This window comes from Phycodurus eques, chromosome 7 (assembly GCF_024500275.1).
Source record: "Phycodurus eques isolate BA_2022a chromosome 7, UOR_Pequ_1.1, whole genome shotgun sequence".
NCBI lineage: Eukaryota > Metazoa > Chordata > Actinopteri > Syngnathiformes > Syngnathidae > Phycodurus > Phycodurus eques.
Genome location: NC_084531.1, coordinates 2240748 through 2267135, shown reverse-complemented (window position 1 = coordinate 2267135; position 26388 = coordinate 2240748). Strand labels below are relative to the sequence as shown.

The window sequence follows — 26388 nt, the reverse complement described above, 5'->3', positions numbered from 1 at the left end:
TTGACCATAGGCACATGTTCAAACATGTAGGGGTGTCCTGATCCAGACTTTGAGATCGGATATTGGTCTAATGTCAGCAAAAAAACCCCCAAAAAAACCTGAGTATTAGACTGAATCGAAAAGCTCCGATTTTACCACTCTTATACAAGCAGTCCATTACATGCTCCGCTCCAGCACTTCCATCCAGCAGCACTTGGACAGCATGCAGAGCCCACGTGATCACAACAGGTTGCTAAGGTACGAACATAGTAGCAAGGAGTAAGAGTGAATGTTGCTTGCTTAAAGTCGTTGATTGACACTCCAGCTGAAGTTCACTGTAAATACTGCATATAACAAAAGAATTACACCTGTTGAATGTTCAAATACATCACAGACGTCCTGCCTTTCCTTGTTTTTGTTCGCAAAAATCGCTTGCTCAAAGCTAACACACAGTGACTGAAAAACACCATTGAGGAGCTAACATAAATTAGCATCATTGCGGCACTTATACCTCTCAAAATAATGAATATTGGAATACAAACGCTGTATATATGTCATATTAAAAATGTTCGATCATGACTTCTATTTTCTTTGTTACTGAGCGTATCTCATTGTGTGCACCAGAGGTCAAGATGTGCAGAGCAGGAACAGTGAATAAAACTATAACCGCGATGGGTTGCCGCACATGTGGAGAAATCAAATGCTGTTCCCACCATATACTGACATTTAGAAATAACTGAAATGAACTTGAATTGTGCGGCACGGTTGACGACTGGTTACCACGTCTGCCTCTGAGGACCCGGGTTCAAATCCGGCCTCACCTGTGTGGAGTTTGCATGTTCTCCCATGCCTGTGTGGGTTTTCTCCGGGTACTCCGGTTTCCTCCCACATCCTAAAAACATGCACGGCAGGCTAATTGAAGACTCTAAAATTTCCCGTAGGTGTGAATGTGAGTGTGAATTATTTGTTTATATGTGGCCTGGGATTGGCTAACGACCAGTTCAGGGTGTACCCCACCTCTCGCCCAGAGTTAGCTGGGATAGGCTCCAGCACGCCCGTGACCCTAGTGAGGATAAGCGGTATGGAAGATGAATGAATAAATGAACTTGAATTGATATTTTTCACTTTAAAAGTATAATTTGTTTATTACAACCCCAATTCCAGTGAAGTTGGGATGTTGTGTTAAGAATAAATAAAAACAGAATACATTGATTTGCAAATCATGTTCGGCCTATATTTAATTGAATACCCTACAAAGACAAGATATTTAATGTTCAAACTGATCAACTTGATTGTTTTTAGCAAATAATCATTAACTTAGAATTTTATGGCTGCAACACGTTCCAAAAAAGCTGGGACAGGATCATGTTTACCACTGTGTTACGTCACCTTTTCTTTTAACAACATTCAAAAAACGTTTGTGAACTGAGGACACTAATTGTTGAAGCTTTGTAGGTGGAATTCTTTCCCATTCTTGCTTGATGTACAGCTTCAGCTGTTCCATAGTCCGGGGTCTCCGTTGTCGTATTTTCTGCTTCATAATGCGCCACACATTTTCAATGGGAGACAGGAGACTGCAGGCAGGCCAGTCTCGTACCCGCACTCTTTTACTACGAAGCCACGCTGTTGTAACACGTGCAGAATTTGGTTTGGCATTGTCTTGCTGAATGAAATAAGCAGGGACGTCCATGAAAAAGACGTTGCTTGGATGGGAGCATATGCTTCTCCAAAACGTGTATGTACCTTTCAGCATTAATGGTGCCTTCACAGTGTGTAAGTTACCCATGCCATTGGCACTAACACAGCTCCATACCATCACAGATGTTGGCTCTTGAACTTTGCGTCCATAACAGTCCGGATGGTTATTTTCCTCTTTGGCCCGGAGGACACGACGGCCACAATTTACAAAAAACATTTGAAATGTGGACTCATCGGACCACAGAACACTTTTCCACTTTGCATCAGTCCATCTTAGATGAGCTCGGGCCCAGAGAAGCCGGCAGCGTTTCTGGGTGTTGTTGATAAATGGCTTTTGCTTTGCATGGTAGAGTTTCAAGTTGCACTTACGGATTTAGCGTCGAACTGTATTTACTGACATTGGTTTTCTGAAGTGTTCCTGAGCCCATGTGGTGATATCCTTTTCACATTGATGTCGGTTTTTGATGCAGTGCCGCCTGAGGGATGGATCGAAGGTCATGGGCACTCAATGTTGGTTTTCGGCCTTGCCGCTTACATGCAGTGATTTCTCCAGATTCTCTTAACCTTTTGTATGGACTGTAGATGATGAAATCCCTAAATTTCTTGCAATTGTACGTTGAGGAACATTGTCCTTAAACTGTTCGACTATTTTCTCACGCACTTGTTCACAAAGAGGTGAACCTCGCCCCATCTTTGCTTGTGAATGACTGAGCAATTCAGGGAAGCTCCTTTTATACCCAATCATGGCACCCACCTGTTCCCAATTAGCCTGTTCACCTGTGGTGCGTCACTGCAAACGCTCACCCAGCGCATCGCAACAGTGTTCTGTCCTCATGCCCTTGGAACACATACAAAAGTGAACGGGCTTGTCGACGGTATGCTGCGCATTGCTAATTGCGGTGTGAACAGGCCTTATTTTTTTTGACAGTAAATATTTGTATGAAAACCACAAAGTCATAAATGTACAACAATCAAATGAAAAAAAGTAAGGCAGTAGCTTAACGTGCCTTCTTGTGCCGTCCTACACCTCTATGGAGACTAATTCATAGTGTGTCGTTGTTAACCTCGAAACTTGGTTTGTGGGTACGGTCTACAGTAAACTGAGGAACCGTATAACAAACGTTAAATTTCTTAGCTTTATAAGTATCAAGACACTTTTCCTATTCATCAAGTAAGGAGAACTGCTAATGTTTGTTAGCAGACATCATGGATAGTCTGCTGCAGCACTTCAAACGACATAATCCCCTGCTCAAAAGTAGATCTTTAATGCCCTATTTGTCTTAACACATATTGATTAACCACTACTAACTCACATAGCTACTGCCGCTCATCTCCTGATCAGAAAAGCACTGAAACGTGCTGTACCACGCAGACACCACAAGAGACTTTCTGCTTTAAATGAGTTGATTCTTTCTTCTTTGTCTTGTCTTAACACCCCTTGTGAAAATGGTTGCCAAAGGAAAATGCGCACACAGAGTAAATAAATTGATGCAGGCTGAAATTAGGTCTTGTGAAGTGAGCCGACAGCTCTCACATGATTTGCTGATGTCATGCTTTGTGACAGTTCAGTGTCCAAAATTTGAAAAATAGGATTTTGTCTTTTTACTATATTAACAATACTTCCAGTATTCACATTGCGTATTAACTTTCAGATGGGGCTCGTTTATTTTTTTTTACCTCAGTGGAGAGTCAACAGCAATGGTTCTCCTTTAACTCTTTTGTTTCTTGACAGGCATTTTGGAACTGGGTAGAAAATTACCCAGATGAATTCACCATGCTCTATCAACGACCTCAGGCAGATATGGCAGGTACAAAGACAATGGATAATTTCTTTTTTTTAAATATTACATATAAATAATACTTATTAAATGATATACTAACCCGCTATATTTGGAACCTCATGTGACCAACGTGGAAAATAGTAGCTGACTTCCTGTGTATGCTATGCTAACGATCATATCTAGGATTGATGCCATGATTGTTTGAAACCAAACTTGTTAAAACTGTGTTTTCTTTATGGTGGGTGTCTTCGGACAAAATAATAATTGTACATATATCATTTAGTTGTACATACATGTAAACACGAATGAAGCTCAAACACAGTCTTGTGTCATCTTTTGTGGGTCTGTGGTGACATCTTGTTTACAAAAAAAAAAAAGACATTTAAGTTTCCCGGTTTCTTTGATACGTTCCCTTCCCCATTAACCCAAGCGAGGAGGAAGTGCTTTTACCGTGTTTGCCAAATGTGGAAGTATTTTGCACATTCAGTGGGTACGGAAAGTGTTCAGACCACCTTAAATTTTTCACTCTGTTTATTTAGCCATTTGCGAGCCATTTGCTAAAATCATTTAAGTTCATTTTTCCCCCACATTAATGTACAAACAGCGCCCCATGTTGACAGAAAAAAAGATTAATTGACATTTTTGCAGATTTATTAAAAAGAAAAACTGAAATGTCACACAGCCATAAGTATTCAGACCCTTTGCTGTGACACATATATTTAACTTGGGAGCTGTCCATTCCATCTGATCATCCTTGATATGGTTCTACACCTTCATTGGAGTCCAGGTGTGTTTGATTCTACTGATTGGACTTGATTAGGAAAGCCACACACCTGTCTGTATAAGACCTTACAGCTCACAGCTCATGCCAGAGCAAATGAGAATCATGAGGTCAAGGGAACTGCCTGAAGAGCTCAGAGACAGAATTGTGGCAAGGCACAGATCTAGTCCTCCACAATCCTTTAATAGAAGACGTTTGGGATGACCAGAACCCTTCCTTGAGCTGGCCGTCCGCCAAACTGAGCAATCGGGGAGAAGAGCCGTGGTGAGAGAGGTAAAGAAGAACCCAAAGATCGCTTTGGCTGAGCAGAGATGCAGTTGGGAGATGCGCGAAAGTTCTCGATAGTCAATCATCACTGCAGCCCTCCACCAATCGGGGCTTTATGGCAGAATGGCCCGACGGAAGCCTCTCCTCAGTGCAAGACACATGAAAACCCGCATGGAGTTTGCAAAAAAAAAAAACACCTGAAGGACTCCAAGATGGTGAGAAATAAGATTCTCTGGTCTGATGAGACCAAGATAGAACTTTTTGGCCTCAATTCTAAGCTGTATTTGTGGAGAAAACCAGGCACTGCTCATCACCTGTCCGATACAGTTCCAACAGTGACGCAAGGTGGTGGCAGCATCATGCTGTTTTTTTTTTTCCAGCTGCAGTGACAGGACGACTGGTTGCAATCGAAGGAAAGATGAATGCGACCAAGTACTGGGATATCCTGGACAAAAACCTTCTCCAGAGTGCTCCGGACGTCAGACTGGGCTGAAGATGCACCTTCCAGCAAGACAATGACTCTAAGCACATAGCTAAAATAACAAAGGAGTGGCTTTAGAACAACTCCGTGACTGTTCTTGAATGGCCCAGCCAGAGCCCTGACTTAAACCCAATTGACCATCACTGGAGAGACCTGAAAATGGCTGTCCACCAATGTTCACCATCCAACCTGACAGAACTGGAGAGGATCTGCAAGGAGGAATGGCAGAGGATCCCCAAATCCATGTGTGAAAATTTAGTTGCATCATTCCCAAAAAGACTCATGGCTGTATAGCTCAAAAGGGTGCTTCTACTAAAGACTGAGCAAAGGGTCTGAATACTGTGTGATATTTCAGTTTTTGTTTTTTAATAAATCTGCAAAAAATTCAACAATGTTTTCTGTCAATATGGGGTGATGTGTACATTGAGGAAAAAATGAACTTAAATGATTTTAGCAAATGGCTGCAATATAACAAAGAGTGAAAATTTTAAGGGGGTCTGAATACTATCCGTACCCACTGTATACCGGATTTGAATGAGGATGAACAATTTATTAACTTTACTCTTTCCTCGTTCTTTTGAAGATTAGATTTAAAGAACTTGACACATTTATTAGAACACCACTTAGAAGATGGCGATTAATTGATTTTATTTTATTTACAGCACTGGTAACTAACCCAAATCACATTTTAATTTCAATAATACACAAGTATGCAGAAGCATTTTATTTATATTTTAAATGCTAAAATATAATTAGTTGTAATTTTAATTTTGTGAACAAAATTGCATTTGACAGAGCCATGATGATAAAGATGTTAGATGGTTGATCATAGAATAAAGTTGTTTGTCCTGTACAGCTTGTTTCGGTCGCTCTGATTTACAATTAATAATTATTATTACTTGCATACTGTATATTTGAATGGCTTAATGTCGCTTTTTGGTATGATGGTAATTCACTGTGGCTGTTTTGTTTCTGCAGAAGCTGCTGAGAAGCTGTTTGACCTGGTGGATAGCTTTGCAGAGAGTGCCAAAAGGAAAGCTGCAGTGTGGCCACTTCAGATCATTCTCCTGATCCTCTGCCCAGAGATCACGCACACAATCTCCAAAGACACTGTGGAAGATAGCAAGGCCAACAAGGTGAACGGGAAAGGGGAACACACAAAAAGTAATCTACCCTCGTACTTATTAATTGGGTCTTGTCTCTTTCCTGTTGTGCCTGCAGAAACTGTTTTTGGACAGTTTACGGAAAGCGTTAGCCGGTCAGGGTGGTAGCAAGCAGCTGATGGAGAGCGCTGCTATTGCATGTGTAAAACTGTGTAAAGCCTCAACTTATATCAACTGGGAGGATCACTCGACTATTTTTCTCCTTGTACAGTCCATTGTTATGGATCTCAAGGTTTGAATATTTTCTTACGTTCCCCCCCCCCCCCTCCCTTGTCTGTTTGTTGAGAGTACGATTAGTGTTTGATACTGCAAGAAAGAAAGCAATTTAATTTAAAATTCAACCCCCGTCAAGAATATTTTTTTTGTTTGTTCAATACAAAAGACAGAGGACCACTCATCTTAAAATCCAATGAAATCTTTTATTAATGCAACACTTTAAACCATCTTTTCTAATTGTGATAACTTAATAATTAATTATAACTTAATAATTAGTATCAGCCACACAAAAGTCCATTAACTTTGAAATCATTGTTTATGACAAGCCCCTTTATTAAATGAGAATGTTACTTCATACATATTTGTTGTAGCTCTTTGGAAGTGTGGATGTTTTTTAGATTCAGGATATATTTATTTTCTTTACTTTTCTACATTTGTTTTTAAATAACATAAATAACCAGTATTCCCTCGTATGTACAGTCTACACTTTGCCTTGATCAATTACTGGTGTGATGTGAGAATAGAATAGAATTGCCCACATTTTATATCATATGACATCTGCCTCTTGTTCCACAAGGCTTTGCTGTTCAACCCAGCAAAACCCTTCTGGAGGGGGGCAGGCAGCCAGAATGCTGATGTTGAGCTTATGATGGACTGCTTTGTCTCCTGTTTCCGCATCAATCCTCACAACAACCAGCACTTTAAGGTGGATTAACATAAAGCAATACTGCTCAGTAATTTAACTTTAAAATACAAATTTAAACTCATTCCAACCATAACCAGATCCCTGTTTACTGCTTTCAATATGTTATTACCATGTTGGCCTGGGGAAAAAAAATCAAATGCATTGAAGGAGCCCTGAAACAAACTTAAAAAAAATACTCCTTTCTGTTGCTTTAATTGAAAATATTATTTTCACCAATTAATTCAAAGTTCTGATGACCATTCTTTTTTTATTTTAAGGTCTGTTTGGCTTCCTCTTCTCCTTCTACCTTTCACTTTGTCCTGGTGAACTCATTGCACAGAATAATCACCAATGTAAGTCTCTAGAGGGCTATTAGACCGTCGTATTGATATATTTTCTTTTATGCAGTTCTTCACTTCATCGCTGATTCTGTGTGCCTTCATGCAGTCTCATCTGGACTGGTGGCCTAAGATCGATGCTGTGTATTGCTACTCTGGAGAGCTTCGCTTTATGTTCTCAGACACCCTCAACCGGGTTGTCCAAAGCACCCATGCGCCTCTACGCATGACACCGGTGAGTGTACAAAAACCTAGAGTATGATGAATATAATAATTAACTGTATTTTATTTTCTTGAATACATTTTGTCTCTACTGTAGCGTATATGAGGGTTAACTAATTTTGTTATTAATTTAGGAGAAAAGAATAAGCCGGAAGTAAGCCTGCGTTACTTCCGGTTTTGTGTAGTTTTAACTTTAATCGTTAAAATCAAACTATTTTATCTAGTAAAGGGGCACCACAACACTTTTTATGTGGATAAAATTTAGGGAAAGTGACGAGAAACCTTTTTATCAGTCTCGTAATCTGAAGGTTGCTTCACTTTATGAAATTTTGAGTTCTAGATGACAGAGGCTTACTTAAACTCAGAACACACAAAATACAACCAAGAGTGGAAGTTTATAGTATATTTAATGACATCGACAAGGGATCTAAGGGAAACACACAAAGGGGTCTAACTAAAGAGAGAAAATAACACTAATAATGGTAAAAAGAAGGAAAATAAGCGTACGAAAAGGGAAATAGAACAACGCGTGTTGGACTGAAGTGGAAAACGCGACTGTTTAATGCGTCCATTCCGGACGACAGAGAGAAGCTTGTAATTTCCCCGAAATTATTAGGCACTAATATTGTACAGTCTTGCAATCACTCTCCATGTCCACTCACGAACGTAAATGTTTAACGTAATGTAAAAAAAAGTTTCTCTTCCTGCGTTTTTAGGGGCTCGCTGGCAATTTCAGAGCGATTACGCTTGGCTGGAAGCGTACCTGGTACTTTAGTAGCAGCTGCCCTGATCACCTAGCGGTGGCCCACGGATAGGCTGGAAAGCCGAATCTGTTCTCATCCCGGTGTTCGCGGTTACTGAGCCGTGTGCCCGAACAAAGAAAGGGCAGGGGGGAGGATGAGGCCGAACCCGGGCCGTGGCTGGCGAGATGCCAGGAAGACCAGAACTAAGAAGTCAGAGGAGAGAAAAAACACAAGAACCCGAGAGAAGTACCTCAGGGGCGTGTCGAAGAGGATGGAGAAGACCACACCCATCAGCTTGAATCTTGTCTACAAATTTGATAAAATGGGTTTAAATTCATATATTAATACAAAATAACCTCAACTTGGTGCTCTCTTTACTCAGAGGTCAAGCATATTGGACTGACTGTTTATACTTTAGTTTTGGAAAAAAAACTGCTTATGGTTCAAATCACATTTCATGCTGTGGGGGGGTTCTGGCAACTGAGTCAGTCACTACACTGGAATGAAGGTTGCTTTTGTTCAAGATTATAAAATGAGCTCAAATAAAGGAGGTTATGCTATCGTTACGTTACTTGAAATATATAGAGTACGTAATGCATTATATTACAATTGGGCACTCGGACTTGTAAAGTGTAAATCCAGGCTTAGTGTACAGCTCTGTGCATGTGGTGCATGCACTCGACTAGACATGCCCTTTGCACAATGGTCATTGCACCGGACTATTGCAATATTAGTCATTCGAACTGCTCTAAGTGCTAGAGGACTCTGCATCTTTTTGCACAATTGTTTTTTGTCAATGTCTTTATGTCCCCAAAGTGTTCTGTAAATTGACTGTCTGTTGTACTAGAGCGGCTCCAACTACCGGAGACAAATTCCACACACCACACACAATTTGTGTTGTGGACAAATTCCACAACACAAATTGTAACATCACAGGCTCCAAAATCTGAACGGCTTGCTTACAGACGGGTTGTGGAAGTAGGCTCTTCACAAAAATTTACTTGGTTGTTTAATTGTGCACTTCGGTGACCAGGCACTTCAGATACTCAAATGTTTGGATGCCAACAATTTAAAAGTCTGTTTTTCCATAATACGTCTCGAAAACCCTCTTCCCCAAATTGAGCCCATTAGAGCCTTATGAATGGAAATGCGGCGTAACGTACCAAAGGTTGAGCATGAACAGAATATTCTTGTCATTATTGATATCACCCTCAGTGTTATTGAGTCATTACTAATCTTAAACATTTTCTTACTGGTATCTCTCGCAGAGTTTGACTTTCAAGGGGAAGGTGACAACCAGCCTTAAGTTCAAAGAGAAAACTACAGAACTGGATACAAGAAGTTACAAGTGCCTCCTCCTTGCTCTGGTCAAACTAATCCACGCTGACCCCAAGCTCATGTTGCATGTGAGTAACTATCTATCATGTTTTCATGTTCAAGGCCCTTTCTAACTGAATGTGACTCTTTTTTTTACATTTTTATTCTGTAGAATCCTGTGAAGCAAGCCCCAGAGATGCAGAGCAGCACAGCTGAGCTTATCATTGGTCTGGTGCAACTAGTACCTCTCACCAACACCACCCAACTCTCACAAGAAGCTATGGAGGTTGGAGACTGAATTTAAAAAAACATTCACAGCACATTTAATGCGTCCAAGACAGGTAGAATCACAGTCTGTATCAACAGTTACCATTTCTCCTTAAATAAATGCCTTCTACATACATGCAAATCAGTCGCCTTTTGACCTCAAAATAGGCTATTTATGTAAATCGTATAGATCTGATGAGTTGTAAAATTGTGAATATTACTCCGCGGTGGATTAATATGCTAGCGCATTGGCCTGAGGTTCCGCCTGTGTGCTCGGGACCTGCTTTGGATAAGTCACAGGAGTTAATGAAACCAGAAAAACACTTCCGCCGCTTCTGCTGTTAATAAGTAACGGTACTTTTACTCCGTTACAATAATCTAAATGTCGCTCGCTACTTTTACTTATCAATTATTGCTTATTTATCAACTATTTCGTGCGCAAGACTACGACTTCAAATTCGGCATTGGGCGCTGTTTGCGCCAATCCAATTTAAGCGCTAGTATCGTTTAAGTCGAGTTCACCAGTCCTACGACACAAGAAAGTCACATGATCTCACACAACGTCTTCCGGGCGAAGGTATTAACACTAGATAAAGCCCCGGTGATCGTCGTGCCTACGTGGCGAACATGTTGAGAAAGTCGTCGTGACCATGAAGGTAACTGCGTGCTACTCGTGTTTATATTTAGACGAACAAAAACAACAGCTTTCATGTATTGTAGTGTTAGTCTGGCACTGTCTGCCCGAACGTGGATATTTCAGCTCACTTATAATTTAAGAAAACACCAAGCAGTAAAATGCAGATTTTTTTGGGGAGTTTTGACTGTACAAACACACACACGCACACAACAACATCAGAATTTGCACATTTACATTTTATTTTGTAATTTTTTTTTTTTTATGGATGTTCATGCTGTGGTTAAAAATAATCTGAAGTTATTCACTATTTACTCAGTACTTGAGTAATTATTTCACTCTGTACTTTTTGTGCAAGTAATTCTTTAGAAGACTACTTTTTACTTTTAGTTGAGTCACATTATTTGTCAACTAACAGTACTCTTACTTGAGTACAATATTTGGCTACTCTAACCACCTTTGGAGCGGACATCCTCTATTGCTGCTCTTACGTTTAAGCAACATTTTTGCTCATCAGATCAGCCAGTGTTGTATTTGTTGCACTGATCTTTTGAAGCAGGCATCAGGTGCAGGTTGAGAAGGGCCTGGCTCAAGTTGGAGGCCAAAACAAAAAAAGCAAAGAAATGAGGCAAATTTAATTTTAATCTTAAATTTGTACACCAACGTGTACTTGTGCGGTGAAAATAAATGTCTTTCTGCGTGAAGAATATTTTACTTTAGAGGTCAGATGAGGCAACGCTCCATGGTGTAGTCTGCTCCACATTCATAAATGGTTGGATCTAGTCTTGTAGCCCCAATTATTTAGAGCAACCTTGGATGGTCCTGTTCTCAGGCAGTTCAGATTTTTCCACTGCATCCAAGGTGCGTCTGAGCCAGGAATAAGTTCTTCAGCATGTGGTATTTGCATGTTTGCTGGTAGGGGAATCCTTTTGGAGCCATTTAGGATGTTGTTGGGGGTTGAACATTATGACCATCTTTACCTGCGTCTTGTCGAATGTAACTTTCTGACTAGTGTTGGGAGGAGCAATACAGGCAAGGAGATGTAGGTTGTTTGTGTTGGTGGATTTTAGGTAATTATAATGAATTGGGCTCATTATAATGTATCGCTGATAAATCGACATCGGTCAATATGTAACTAGTGTATTTACTTTTTTTCTCTGCTGAGTGTTTGGGACGCTTTCCTATGTCCTTACTGCAGTGCACCCTACCTCTCACCCTCACACATTGACACATAGAAAGTCACAGTCATTCGGCTGAGAGAAACGACTAGAGAAGCTGTGATTACTTTGATCCAGAGTGGCTTTATGGTGCCTCAGGTGGAGTGAGTATACTTGGGTTTTTGCAGCGATGACACATGGGTGATTTTTGTCGATGATAGAGGACCCCATCTTGGGCTGTAGTAAGGTTTGCTTCCACTGCTTCAAACAGTATGTTCCTCTTTTGGTCTTGCATGTTTTATGGTAGATTTTCAATTGAGCAACAGTTGGTGTGCTCATTCATTGACTATAAGGTGAAACTGGTGGCTAATGCTGGCGTCCGTATAGAATTTTAAATAAAACTCCATGCAATACACTTTCTTCTCATGTTCATTTCTTGTAAGAATTATAGTTCAGAAATAAATTACAAGTACTTAAAAATGGGGAGTTACTTTTCAATCACCCGGTATATTGGTTTTGCAATTGTCTGTCAAATCTTTTCCTTTCTCATTGTGATTTGTCTTTTTCTTTTCTGATCATCCCCTACTGTCTGTCTAGGCTCTTTTAGTGCTGCATCAGCCAGAGTCCATTGAACAGTGGAATCCTGATGCTCCGATAGAGACTTTCTGGGATATCAGGTACTCTAAATTGTATATGGAAAGGGGGATTGGGCATGCACCTGCCCCTTTGTAATACAAATATATTACTGGTTTAAGGTCATGCATTGTTTATTGCTGGTCAGGCAACAGCAGCATCGTCAATCTATTTCCTATACAGCTTATCCTGTTCAGTAAGATGGAGCCTCAGCTGACTTTACACGAGAAAACAGGGTTCACCCTAGACGGCGTATCAGTTACACACAGGGCGGATACATAGAGACATGAACCAATCACACTCACATTCACACCTATAAGAAAGTTACCAAACATGTATTGTATAAATGGGCACCAGTCTGCAATGTTCTACGCTATTGTCTTCCTAATTGCCTTCCTTGTCATACGAACCACAATGTGAAAATGATTCCACTCATGGTGTCTGTTTCTTGCAGGAGTTAAAACCACAAGTCGCTTTTTGGAAACATAGCCTCTACAAAGTTTAGAAAAGTTAAAAAATTTATTATAGCGACCAATTCGCTAAGTTGGCAACAATGACTCTGCTTTTGTACACTACACTGTCGCTCCCTCTCTGCAGCCATGTTGTAAGGGTAAACAGTGTATGTAAGCAGGGATGTGCTTGGAACTATAGAAGCCTCTAGAAAATTGTGAGCAATAAATTGGTATACTTTTCCCCAAAATCTTCTATTTCTTACATTAATTCATGCATTAATTGATGCACCAAGTTTATTTTGCCCACTGTAGTCACTCGAGTCAAGCGTAGTTTTGAGCTGATTTTATTTTATTGACTACATTTGACATTTATCCATTAGTTCACAGGTGCTGTTCCTTATCTGCCGCAAACTGATTGGACAGCAGATGGTCAATGGCACTGAAGTTCTCAAGTGGTTGCGAGAGATCCTCATTTGCAGGAATAAATTTCTCCTCAAGAATAAGGTACTGTCTGCCCTACTGCAGCACCAAACAACTCTCATTGTATCATCTATGTTTTAGATGGAACTAATGTACAGCGGTACCTGTGATGTACAGTCAATGTTTTAAGTAACAATTTAACATTCCGAACTGATGTACAAATACATAGCCTAATTTGTTGTGTATAATGCGCAATTTGTGTCTTCCGAAAATCTTCCATTTTCAATAGTGTGAATTATACATGGGTATAGGAAAAGTGAGCCAGTTTGCACGGAGTAATGAGACTAGATGGGTCATCTGTTGGGATGATACGTTCACTTCTGGTTCCAGAAATATAAAATAAATTGTTAACACGCAACAACAAGATGCAGAGTGGGAATAAAAACACATAAAATCTATTAACATTCACATTATGAACTACTGTATTAAGAGGATTAGGGGACCAGTTGACATAAAACAGCATTTTAACAACGATTTACAACGAAGCTAGGCATGTTGGGAAATACTCTGATAGCAAGCCTCTTATGTTTTAAGGATGACGGCCCCATGCAGCGTCAGAGTATATCCCAGCATGGCTAGCGTTGTTGTAAACAGTTATGTACAGTGGGTACGGAAAATATTCAGACCCCCTTAAATTTTTCACTTTGTTATATTGCAGCCATTTGCTAAAACCATTTAACCCATTTAATACAAAAAAACTTAACGTCTTTTAGAACTGGATCACCTTTACGTCTTTTACGTTTTTTTGGGCCATAGGCTTCAGAAAGGAGCTGACATCACTCCTCACCATAGGATTAGGCATGGGAGCAATTTTAATCCCCATAAAAACGGACACAAGATGGCAGCAGTGCATCATACAATTTAGAATTTTTATATCATTTACCTATTTTCTACCGCTAATTACTAAACAATGGAAAAAGGTAGAAACAAACTTTTTGTTTTGTTTGAAAGATGGAACTAATCTTTTTTTTTTTGGTGGGTGCCATGCTTATATAGCGATAGAACACAATATTCTGTGTCTTGAAAGGGGGTTCTCTTTTGAAAAATGGCTGGGATTAAGTAAAGTTCTTTTTTTTTTTTTCCTCATTAATGGACACACAGCACCCCATACTGACAAAAAAATAGAATTGTTGAAATTTTTGCAGATTTATTAAAAAAATAAAATGTGTGATATTTCACACAGCCATAAGTATTCAGACACTTTGCTGTGACACTCATATATTTAACTTGGGTGCTGTCCAAAACTTGTTGCATCATTCCCAAAAAGACTCATGACTCTATTCGCTCAAAAGGGTGCTTCTACTAAATGCTGAGTAAAGGGTCTGAATACTTATGGCTGTGTGTCCGAGTTTTTCTTTTTTCATAAATCTGCAAAAATTTCAACAATTAATTTTTTTTTCTGGCTGAATACTTTCCGTACCCACTGTGTGTGTGTGTGTGTGTGTGTGTGTGTGTGAGTGTGTGTGAGTGTGTGTGAGTGTGTGTGAGTGTATAGATATAAATAACTCAGGACAGAGCACGTTTTGTTTGAAGCCACCCACTTTTCAAGTGACCAAAAGTATTGGAACAGACATTATTAAATTATCTTAATCATTCACTGCCATTGATGGCTGTTGAATCTAAATATCCTCTTTCAGTTCTTGTTTGTTTCTAGGGGTTTCTCCCTTCAGTCTCCTCTTCAGGAGGTAAAATGCATGCTCTATTGGTTTAAGGTCCGGTGATTGACTTGGCCAGTCTAAGACCTTCCACAGGGCAGGATGACTGCTTGGTGTTGAGGCTGACCTCTCATGGCTCGCGGTTGCGCCTTGGTTTCCCTTCCTTTATCGTTCCCTTGTCGGGTATCCGCCCTCCTTTCCAACAAACAAAGGGACACTCCCGCCCTCGGGCTGGGCGGGGACTGGGTGCATCGCGGGCCCTGTGGGTTGAGGGCGTCTGGGTCTCCTGGGGGTGGGGTGGCGGGGCGTGTGGGGCGGTGGCATTGGGTCCCTGCGGCCCCCACTGGGTGGCCAGTTGTCGGGGCGCCTCGGTGGGGCTGGCGGACCGCCCTTGGTCCCTCTGTGTGAGACGTGTTCCGTCCGCCAGGCTGCTCTCGGGTGGTGCTCCCTGGGCCTGATCCCGCCCCTCGATTGATTGGGTGGAGTTCTCACCCCCCGTGGTGCGGACACAGCAATTACAGGACACTTCTGTCAGTCTTTGTGCATGTAAAACTGTCAATTCACTTGCATGTATCCGCAGGCACACACCCCGAGGACTCTTTTCACTGGCTGTGAGGTCAATCGCTTGTGTATCCCCTCACTTATACTCTCGTCCTGTAGACTTTTATAATTTACATAATTAATCCCACGACACTTCAGTTGTTCAGCCGGGTTCACGACCCTTGTCCTGCATGCGTCTTCTCCTGTCCTTGTCCTGTTCTATCTTGTCCTGTCCTTCCCTCACAGGGTGTAGCACTACATCCCCATGCAACACTCATATTTAATGTTTCATTGTTGTAGATAATGTAATGATTTACTTCTTTCATCCTGTTTACAATTAGTGCTTTGTCTATTGTCTTTGTTTCTCTCTCCCTTCTAGAAACTTTGTTCGACTGATCAAGTCTGATTCTCAATAAACCTCAATTATAATACTAAGAAACCACATTGGAAGCTTAAAAACTCCACTGTGACACGGTAAAGCTGTTCCGGCATAAAAGGATACAGATTTTCAATTCTGCTTGACCTAACAGCCGAACAGGATAAAAAAATGTTTTTTAAAAAAAGACCTTCCACTTTTTCCCCTGATGAAGTCCTTTGTTGTGTTGGCAGTATGTTTTGGGTTGTTGTCTTGTTGCAAGCTTGTCCCGATTTAGTTGGATAGATTTTTCTGGGCGGCACGGTGGACGACTGGTTAGAGCGTCAGCCTCACAGTTCTGAGGACTCTGGTTCAATCCCCGGCCCCGCCTGTGTGGAGTTTGCATGTTCACCCGTGCCTGCGTGGGTTTTCTCCGGGCACTCCGGTTTCCTCCCACATCCCAAAAACATGCATTAATTGGAGACTCTAAATTGCCCGTAGGTGTGAATGTGAGTGCAGATGGTTGTTTTGTTTGTATGTGCCCTGCGATTGGCTGGCAACCAGTTCAGGGTGTACCCCGCCTCCTGCCTGATGACAGCTGGGATAGGCTCCAGCACGCCCGCGACCCTAGTGAGGAGAAGCGGCTCAGAAAATGGATGGATGGATAGATCTTTCTGTAAATTGCTAGCCAAAATGGTCTCGTAGACTTCAGAAGTCATTCTGCTGCTGCCATAATTAGTTACATCATCAATAAATACTTGACCATGACATTACCTCCACCATGCTTCACAGATGAGCTTGTGTGTTTTGGACACAAGCTCATCTTTTCTTGCTCCATACTTTGACCTTTCCATCACTTTGGTAGAGGTTAATCTTGGTCTCATCAGTCCATACAAGTTTGTTCCTAAACGTTTGTGGCTCATCGCTGTACCTCTTTGCAAAATCCAATCTGGCATTCCGATTCTTTTTTTCAGCTGCATCTTGTGATATTGCCTATATACTTCTCTCTTGAAGTCTTCTTCGGACAGTGGATTTTGATACTTTCACTCCTACTCTGTGGAGGTTGGCAATGATGTCACTGACTCTTGACTTTGGGTGTTTCTTCACAGCTCTCACAATGTTTCTGTCATCAACTGCTGTTGATAACCTGTTCGATGTCTGTTGCTCAGTACACCAGTAGTTTCTTTCTTTTTCAAGACATTCCAAATTGTTGTATTGGCTCTCCCCAATGTTTGTGCAATAGCTATGATCGATTTTCCCTCGTCTCTCAGCTTCAAAATGGTTTGCTTTTTTCCAATAGACAGTTCTTTGGTCTTCATATTTGCTTGTTCACAGGTGGAACCCAAAGCCAGTTACAAACTATCTAATGTTTAATTAATCAATCTAAAAGACCTGAGCAACTAGAAACACCCATCAGTCACATGTTCCAATACTTTTGCTCACTTTAAAAGTGGGTGGGTTAAAAAAAAAAAAAAGGTGCTCTGCCTTGAGTTGTTTAACACATCTCGATGTAAATACAATTAAATAAAATCTGCAGGTCTGAACTTTTTTCTCATAATCATCTTTTGATCTGAAACACCAATGTCTTCAGTATACAACAAAAACAAAGGAATTGACCTTGCCGTTCCAATAGTTTTGGAGGGGACTGTGTGTGTGTGTGTGTGTGTGTGTTTTTACACACACACAAACATAAACTGTAGCGAGTGGCGACCCTGCAGTAGTGTTACATGAATTTGTTAGTTTTACAAGTTCCGACTGTCTGTGAAGTCTTGGTATCTGAATGTGATTGGATGAGCTAGTTCTTTAAAGTGGGAGGAGGGGGGGGGGGTGTAGCCAGTGCAACCAAGGACGGCGGGGAAATTGAGCGAGCACGCTTGTTTTCAGGCAAAAGTATGGACAGCGAGTTGATAACTGGAAAAAATATCTATGACTTCATTGATCAGTAGACTGACTCAACTATCATCACAGCGTCAACTGCAAAAAATCGGAAGTTGTTCAACCACTACTTTACAATAACCCCTTTGCCATCTACACTTAGAATTTGATAAATGTGACGTATAGATGCTTGTATCTAAAGCAAGTTATAGTTGCTCACATACCAGTAAACGGCAATCCACTGTCACAGTCTTGTCATCTTAGAATCTGAATCTACTTATTTTACAGCATCCCATGCATAATCTTGACTCTTGTTTAGTATCCCCTTTTTTGCAAAAAAAAAACCCCAAAACAAAACTATACTTGTTGCAAACAGGCCAATTTAGCACGATATGTCATGCTTAACTGTGAAATGGTATTTATAGACAGCTATGTCTAATACTTTGTGCCTCCAACAGGAGTGTGCCACCATGGGTGGAGGTATCCCAATTTGCAGGCAGGCTCAGACCAAGCTTGAAGTTTGTCTCTACATGTTCCTGTGGAGTCCAGACACAGAGGCTGTGTTGGTGGCAATGTCATGTTTCCGCCACCTCTGTGAAGAGGCTGACATCCGTAGTGCCGCTGATGAAGTTTCCGTCCAGACCATCCTACCAAACTACCCCACTTTCAGTGAACTTGCCTCCATCAGTAACATGATGGGAACAGGTCAGTCAATCAAAACTGATTGTATTGCGGAAAAAGCAGGATGATGTTGAATCTGAGCCTTAAAAGCTCCAGATTAACTTTGGCATCCTGTGCACTTTAAAAGTTTAGTTTTTGCTCTTAGGTCGCTCCACATTGCAAAAGAGAGTAATGGCCTTGCTCAGGAGGATTGAGCATCCCACACCTGGAAACATTGAGGTGAAGTGATTCTGACCTTTCTGTGTAGCTTGGAAGATGTTTGGAGGCATGGCAGCTTGAGCAAACCAATTGATAATGTGAATTAATGCTATAATAATTATAAAATCATTTAATTACAATGGAGTCTTGGTTCTCAAACTTAACAAAAATATAAATGAGAAACTTCGGTTTGTGAACGTTTCGGTTCACAAATGTAGACTCAGAACAAATTACACTGAACAAAAATTTAAACGCAACATATTTGTTTTTGCTCCCATTTTACGTGAGCTGGACTCCAAGATCTAAAACTTATTCTACATACACAAAAGGCCATTTCCCTCAAATATTGTTCACAAATATAAATCTGTGTGAGTGAGCATTTCTCCTTTGTCGAGATTATCCATCCCACCTCACAGGTGTGGCATATCAAGATGTTGATTAGACAGCATGATTATTGCACAGGTGTGTCATAGGCTGGCCACAATAAAAGGCCACTCTGAAATGAGCAGTTTTATCACACAGTTCTGAGGGAGCGTGCAATTGGCATGGTGACTGCAGGAATGTCCACCAGAGCTGTTGGCCGTGAATTGAATGTTCATTTCTCTACCATAAGCCGTCTCCAAAAGCGTTTCATACAGTTTGGCAGTACATCCAACCGGCCTCACAACCGAAGACCATGTGTAACCACGCCAGCCTAGGACCTCCACATCCAGCATGTTCACCTCCAAGATCTTCTGAGACCAGCCACCCGGACAGCTGCTGCAACAATCGGTTTGCATAAACGAAGAATTTCTGCACAAATTGTCAGAAACCGTCTCAGGGAAGCTCATCTGCACGCTCGTCTTCCTCATCGGGGTCTCGACCTGACTGAAGTTGTTTCGTTGTAACCGACTTGTGGCGAATGCTCACATTCGAGGGTGTCTGGCACTTTGGAGAGGTGTTCTCTTCACGGATGAATCCGGGTTTTCACTGTTCAGGGTAGATGGCAGTCAGCGTGTGTGGCGTCGTGTGGGTGAGCAGTTTGCTGATGTCAACGTTGTGGATCAAGTGGCCCATGGTGGCGGTGGTGTTATGGTATTGGCAGGTGTATGTTATGTGCAACGACCAGCGCACTCCCCCGACACGCCACCCATTGAGCCTGTTTGGGATACTCTGGATCGGCGTATACGACAGCGTGTTCACTTCGCACAGCCATTGACGAGGAGCGCACCAACATTCCACAGGCCACAATCAACAACCTGATCAACTCTATGCGAAGGAGATGTGTTGCACTATGTAGTGATTATAAGACAAATAAGAATTGTAATTAATGTAGGATAGAGTAATAAGCCGGGAGCGACGTTTGCGTTACTTCCAGTTTATCGTATTTTTGATTTAATTGTTAAAATCAAACTAATGTCTTGAAAAGGGCACCACGTCATTTTTTTAAAGTTTAACTTGAGGCGAAATGACGACAAAGCTTTTTAATCAGTCTCATAATCTGGAGGTTGCTATACTCTACGACAATTTGAGTCTTAGGTTACAGAGGTTTACTTAAATTCAGAACACACAAAATACGACCACCAGTGGAATTTTATGGTGTATTTAATGAAACACACAACTACAAACTAGAACAAGAAAATAACACTAAGGGTAAACGAAAGAAAATAAGGCGTACGAAAATGGAAAAGAGGACATCGTGTGTGTGGTCGCTGGGCTAAAATAAATGGGCGTGTGAGCGTTTAATGCGTTGAGCCAGAGCGAGAGAAGGCAAAGTTGGGATTTCGTATGAAGCTAGTAATTTCCCCACAATTATTACCCACTGATGTTGTACATCATAGTAAGGATTGCAGTGTCGACTCACGAACCTAGATCAGCTGGTCTTTGGGGGTGGTCTTCCTCCGGACTTAAGGCGGAAACGAGGGAAGTTCGGTTGAAGAAAAACCAGATGCACAAAAATCAAAAGAAATGGGAAAGGAAAGTTGTTGTCCCGTTTGAGATCCGCTCATAACTTCCCTGCCGATTGACCTGGTAGTGGGCCGAGCTCTGGCCCTCAGAGGCGTGCGGGACCCGTCCGGGATGCCGGCAGCTGCTTGTTGAGGCCCCGCCGACCGACCGTGGCTAGGGAAAGCAATCTGAGCCGTATGGTCGACTTCTTCGACCGAAAACGCCGCTGGCAAGGTTGCTGCGGGCATTCGCGCACGTGGTGGCTCCCGGAGGTGGCCGAGATACAAAAAGGGAACAAAAGAAGGGGGAGGGTTGGCCAGAGGCCACCTAGCTGGCGAGCTGCCACCAAAAGTACGAGGAGAACGAAAAACCAAACGAGCCTCAACTCAACTCTCAGAGAGGTGTGAGTTTCGAGTTAAATACCCCGGGGGGGGGGTAGGAAGAGGGAGTTCCGACTTGGAGAAGACCACGTCCACCAGCCTGAATCTTGTCTACAAATTTGAGTAAATGGGTTTTAAAATAATATTAATCTCAAACACTCCTAACTTTGTACTCCCTCGCATAGAATCATTGTTTAAACTTTGGTCGTGGCAGATGGGTTGCTTATTGTGCAATACAACATTTCATACTGTTTGATTTCAAATCATGAACAGCTTTCAAAATCTTGCAGAGGAACAGTCAAAGTGAGAATGGGGACACAGACACCAAGGCATATATTTGGAATATTTCTGCAGAGTTTACAAGATATAAAAGCAGACATTTTAATCTTCCGTTAACAAACATCAAAGGCACGTCCACAAGTTATGGCGCTTGCAGTTCCTCTCAACACCAGTGGGTGGAGCCTCACGCGCGTGGGTGAATATTAACCACATGGTCTTCCCCAACCATTTGGTCTGGGAAGGGGTCTTTTGGAGACAGGAATCCAGATTTGACGGGAGAGCAGGGCAGCGTGGAGGAGTAGGGTTCTCAAGTGGTTGTGAGTCTCTGTGGCGCCTCGATTTGCAGAGCGCCTGTCCACTACAACTCCGTGAGGCAAATGGTGGTCTCACCAGATACTGACTGGTTTTCTGACCCCACAGAACCCCCACAATAAAGAAAAACTGCACATTTCAGAGTGGCCTTTTGTAGTGGCCAGCTTAAGCCACACCTGTGCAATAATCATGCTGTCTAATCAGCATCTTGATATGCTGCACCTATGAGGTTGGATGGATTATCAAGACAAAGGAGAAATGCTCACTAACACAGATTTAGACAGATTTGTGAACAATATTTGAGGGAAGTGGCCTTTTGTGTATGAAGAATAAGTTTTAGATCTTGGAGTCCAGCTCAGGAAAAATGGGAGCAAAAACAAATGTTGCGTTTATATTTTTGTTCAGTGTAATTTGTTCCGAGTCTACGTTTGTGAACAGAAACGCTCACAAACCAAAGTTTCTCATTGAAATGAATGAAAATTAATCAGTTCCATCCCCAGAACAAGTTATGTTTGTTGTTTTATCAGTGTGTTGCTAAAAATAAATAAGGCCGCAATAATAAGAACACATTAGCCACTTTGGCCATATCATCAGCTGCCTTCTTAACAAAGAGCTGTTTGCCGTACCTTGGATGAAGGCGGAAGCCCGAAATGCTTTCACCTGTCTTGGTGCAGTTAACCCTGGGACCGCTGCCTCCTTTTTGACCCAGCTAGCTAGCATGCCAGCTCCATCAGCTAGCCGACTAGCTCCCTTCCACTACCCATCCTGATGGACTCAAGACTAGCCGATCCATCTGCCATGGCGGATCCTGCTCTCCCTTCTGCTCCTTCGTCTGTTGTGGCCACTGTCCAGACGTTCCTTCTCAGCGGTGGCACTGTGCAACATGTGCCTCCTTTTGTGGAGCTCATCGCCTCAGTGGAGGCAGTGGACCTCTTTGTCATCACCCGCTAAGTCTACCAAGGATCGTTATTTATTTATTTATTTATTTTACCCATCTCTTGGTTTGTTTGCACCTATTTAAAGTGTCTTAAGTGTTGAGAAAAGCACTATACAAATGTGATTTATTATGATTATTAATGTTATTATTACAATAATACAGATGATATATTTTTCCAAACCAAACTGCACAGTGAGATGACAAACACCGTTCTCATTTTTAGCCATTATTTCCTCTCTTTTTTCCCCAACAGTAGTACGATTAAGCTTCCTATTAAGACCATCACCAGTTGGCAGTTACTTTGGAGCGATACTGGGCACTAATTTAGAGCAAAAACGAAAGATGCCTCCAATGCGTGACACATGGAACCAGTGATGTTTCCGTGGCACAAGAAAAGCCACAACTGAGCTTTCTGCGTCCATGCCAAAACTGGTCACGAACCAAAGCATAGTGCGTTAAACGACGATACATTTCTTAGAAAATGTTGTCGGTGAAACAAGGCTCCACTGCTCTCTTAAAAATGTAATTTTCTTGATGTTTGTCCACCTCTGTTAATATTGTGTGTGATTGTTCCATATTAAGGCTTGGGAGGACACATACACTAAATGGGACCAGGCAACAAAACAAATCCTCAATTTCCCCAAAAACAAGGCAGATGATGGGCAGGTAGGTATCCTCCAGAAGGATCAGGCTCTTATTTCTATTTATCTACGATATTAATTACTCATGTGGTAAAGAAAAGTAGTTCAAGACGTGAATGGGAAATGTGAGTTTTCTATTAAAGGGGAATTAATTAATTATTACAGAATACATTGTCTGTGCTCCCATTAGTCTAAGCATGGTATTCTGATTCATTTTGTTTTCCAGGAATAAGAATTAAAAATGTATTTATCAATTTTCATCCATTTCAGGGGGCCGCCATGTTTGGCAATACAGTGGACCCCCTCTGTTCATGGGGGATTGGGACCGGGCGAGACCGCAAATACCGAAAATCCATGTATAATTGAGGCCCATTCTTATTGCATTGGATAATATTGGAAAATATATATATTTATATATTGTGGACGACTGGTTACTACGTCTGCCTCGCAGTTCTGAGGACCTGGGTTTTATATATATATATATATATATATATATATATATATATATATATATATATATACACACACATACATATACATACATACATACATACATACACACACACACACACACACACACACACACACACACACACACACACACATACATACATACATACATACAACCCCAATTCCAAAGAAGTGGGGACGTTGTGTTAAATATAAATAAAAACACAATACAATGATTTGCAAATCATGTTCAGCCTATATTTAATTGAATACACTCCAAAGTCAAGATATTTAATGGTCACCTGTTTGGAACATTGTCCTTAAACTGTTCGACTATTTCCTCACGCACTTGTTCACAAGGACATGAACCTCGCCTCATCTTTGCTTGTGAATGACTGAGCAATTCAGGGGAGCTCCTTTTATACCCAATAATGGCACCCACCTGTTCCCAATTAGCCTGTTCACCTGTGTGGGATGTTCCAAACAGTTGTTTGATGTATTTTTTGCCACCTGTCCCAGCTCTTTTGGAACGCGTTGCAGCCATAAAATTCTAAGTTAATGATTATTTGTGAAAAACAATAGTTTATCAGTGTGAACATTAAATATCTTGTCTTTGTAGTGTATTCAATTAAATATAGGTTGAACATGGTTTGCAAATCATTGTATTCTGTTTTTATTTGTTTAACACAACATTCCAACTTAATTGGAATTGGGGTTTTATATAAATGGGTAAATAGCTGAATCAGTGGGTGAAAGCAGGGGGTCCACTGTATCCTCCACAGCTTTCGACCAAATTTAACTTCTCAAGTGAAAAACAGCAGACTCCACATGGATGCTTCGATAACTAGCATAACTATGGCGAGATAACATAATGGTTTGAACAAAATTTTAGCAAGTTTGGGTTCAAACCATCACGTTATCAACCCATCGTTACGGTAGCTATCGCAGCACACACTGGGAGTCCGCTACCTCTTTTCTGGGTTTGGTCACATGAAGTTTTTTTTTTTTTTTTTGTTATTTGGGCTGCAGTCTCTCTGCTGTCTGGGACTGCACGTATTGCATTGCGAGGCAGGGGCAAACCAGACGGGATCCCCAATCCCGTGGCTCCTTGCCAGCCAGCCGCCAGAGGTCTGGCACAAAAGTATTCGGGCTGTCAGCGTAACAGTTGTCGGTTGCACGTCATGGGGCGAGGAGGAGGAGGGGAGAAATTATCGAAGGGGAGGCTGCATGTTGCACTACTATGTCCGCTTATGGTTCACCCTTCAGCAGTCACAGAAGCGCATTGTTACGTTGAATTTCAAAGCAGTTAAAATTGTCCCTGTGGCGCGTCTGCTGGTCATTATGCCGTAGCTCAAAGGCTGCTTCTCTGCAGCCCGTCAGTGTGTTTGCGCAGTGTCTGTCGCTAGGTATTATCCTCTCCCCGCTGAGGAGCCGTAGATGAAGGCATGGCCACCGAATGTTCCGGGGAGGCGGGAATTTCAGAGCGTTCAGTGACAGACCCACAGTGTCTGCAAGCTGAAAGAATGTCTAAATTTTTGACCATTTTGAAGCCTGATTTCACATACTTTGTCATTTTAAAAAAAATAATTCATTCATTCATTGTACAGCCTGTTAACGAGGCACTTTTCTGTGATGTGTAAAAGTTAAGACTTGTTTTGTCTCTTTGTTTCCTCTCTAAAGACACAGGCACGTAAGGTCTCTTTACACTCCCGCGGTCGCGCGGCCGACAATGCCCGCATTGCAACACGTGACCGAGGAATTGCCCCGCGCGACCCCTCTGCGTAGCTTGCCGCGCACACGGCAACAATATTGGTCCGTTTTAGTCACATGCTGTGATGACGTAGTCAGCATGCCCCTTGGTTCTACATACCATCTACGACGCCGCCTTCTCAATCGATTTTGCAGCATAATTAAACGTATCATCTGGTCATCTAGGTCCATTTCTTCTAGTAGACACTGTTCCACGGTCGCTATTCTTGTTGCTTTGTTCCTTGTTACTGAAAGGAAAGTTAAAAACGGCTAACGGAAATGGCCAAAAATATGCAGAGGAAACTCCACTCTGTGGTGTCCTAGCCAATACCAGCTGTAGCGACACCCTCGACTTGGAGGTGAACTGCAATACATTTTCAAAACTGCGCACGTTGGTTGCGCTCGAGTATAAAGGCAAACTACGTGCCGGATAGCCGCAGTGATGTCAGTGCGGTCGCCGTCCGCACAAGTATAAAGAAGCCTTTACTTTATAGAAGAGCCTCTATCAAGGCAATCCAGCCAGTATTCATATTCACATTTGCACACAGATGCCAGTGTTGTACTTTCAGGGCTCACTGTAATATAATCAAGTTGTGGGAGACCCTGGTGCCCTCCCCTGATTGTCTGTCTCCTCTCCCAACAGCAGGAGTGGATCAACATGACAGGCTTCCTGTGTGCCCTTGGCGGTGTATGTCTCCAGCAACGCAGCACGCCTGGCCCTTCCACCTATAGCCCACCTATGGGCTCCATGAGTGAGCGCAAGCATTCTATGATCTCCATGGGCCCATGTGAGATCTCTAACCCTATTGCCTCAGCTTCCTGCTCCTCATCAGCCTCAAGTGAGACACCGGTCAGCCGCTTTGTCGATCGGCTGTTGGCCTTGCTGGTGTGTGGCCATGACAGAGTCGGCCTCCATGTCCGTACCAACGTCAAAGACTTGCTGGGACTGGAGCTTAGCCCTGCCCTTTACCCCATGCTATTCAATAAGTTGCGGAACAGCATTGGTAAATTCTTTGACACACAGGGTCCGGTGAGTGGAGGTTTTTTTTACTCCTCATACCCAATCTGGTAGTATTGATTTCTTGTTTGCCATATATCATGGTAGAAGTTTTACAA

At 41.9% G+C, this 26388-nt stretch overlaps 1 protein-coding gene across 8 annotated transcripts in view; it reads left to right on the top strand.

Annotated features, from left to right (window-relative positions):
* The window catches only part of nf1a (neurofibromin 1a), a 155606-nt gene that overhangs the window by 30633 nt on the left and 98585 nt on the right, over positions 1–26388 (top strand). For 4 of the 8 annotated variants that reach the window (XM_061682139.1, XM_061682137.1, XM_061682143.1 and 1 more), the window contains exons 7-20: positions 3410–3485; positions 5966–6123; positions 6209–6382; positions 6944–7072; positions 7330–7404; positions 7499–7624; positions 9623–9760; positions 9844–9957; positions 12327–12406; positions 13195–13318; positions 18178–18424; positions 18546–18619; positions 23015–23098; positions 25916–26302. In XM_061682139.1, the coding sequence (XP_061538123.1) occupies positions 3410–3485; positions 5966–6123; positions 6209–6382; positions 6944–7072; positions 7330–7404; positions 7499–7624; positions 9623–9760; positions 9844–9957; positions 12327–12406; positions 13195–13318; positions 18178–18424; positions 18546–18619; positions 23015–23098; positions 25916–26302 (1986 nt within the window). Of the gene's footprint in view, positions 1–3409; positions 3486–5965; positions 6124–6208; positions 6383–6943; positions 7073–7329; positions 7405–7498; positions 7625–9622; positions 9761–9843; positions 9958–12326; positions 12407–13194; positions 13319–18177; positions 18425–18545; positions 18620–22169; positions 23099–25915; positions 26303–26388 lie in introns of those variants that run through there. The other 4 variants (XM_061682141.1, XM_061682138.1, XM_061682142.1 and 1 more) reach the window with 4 other exon arrangements.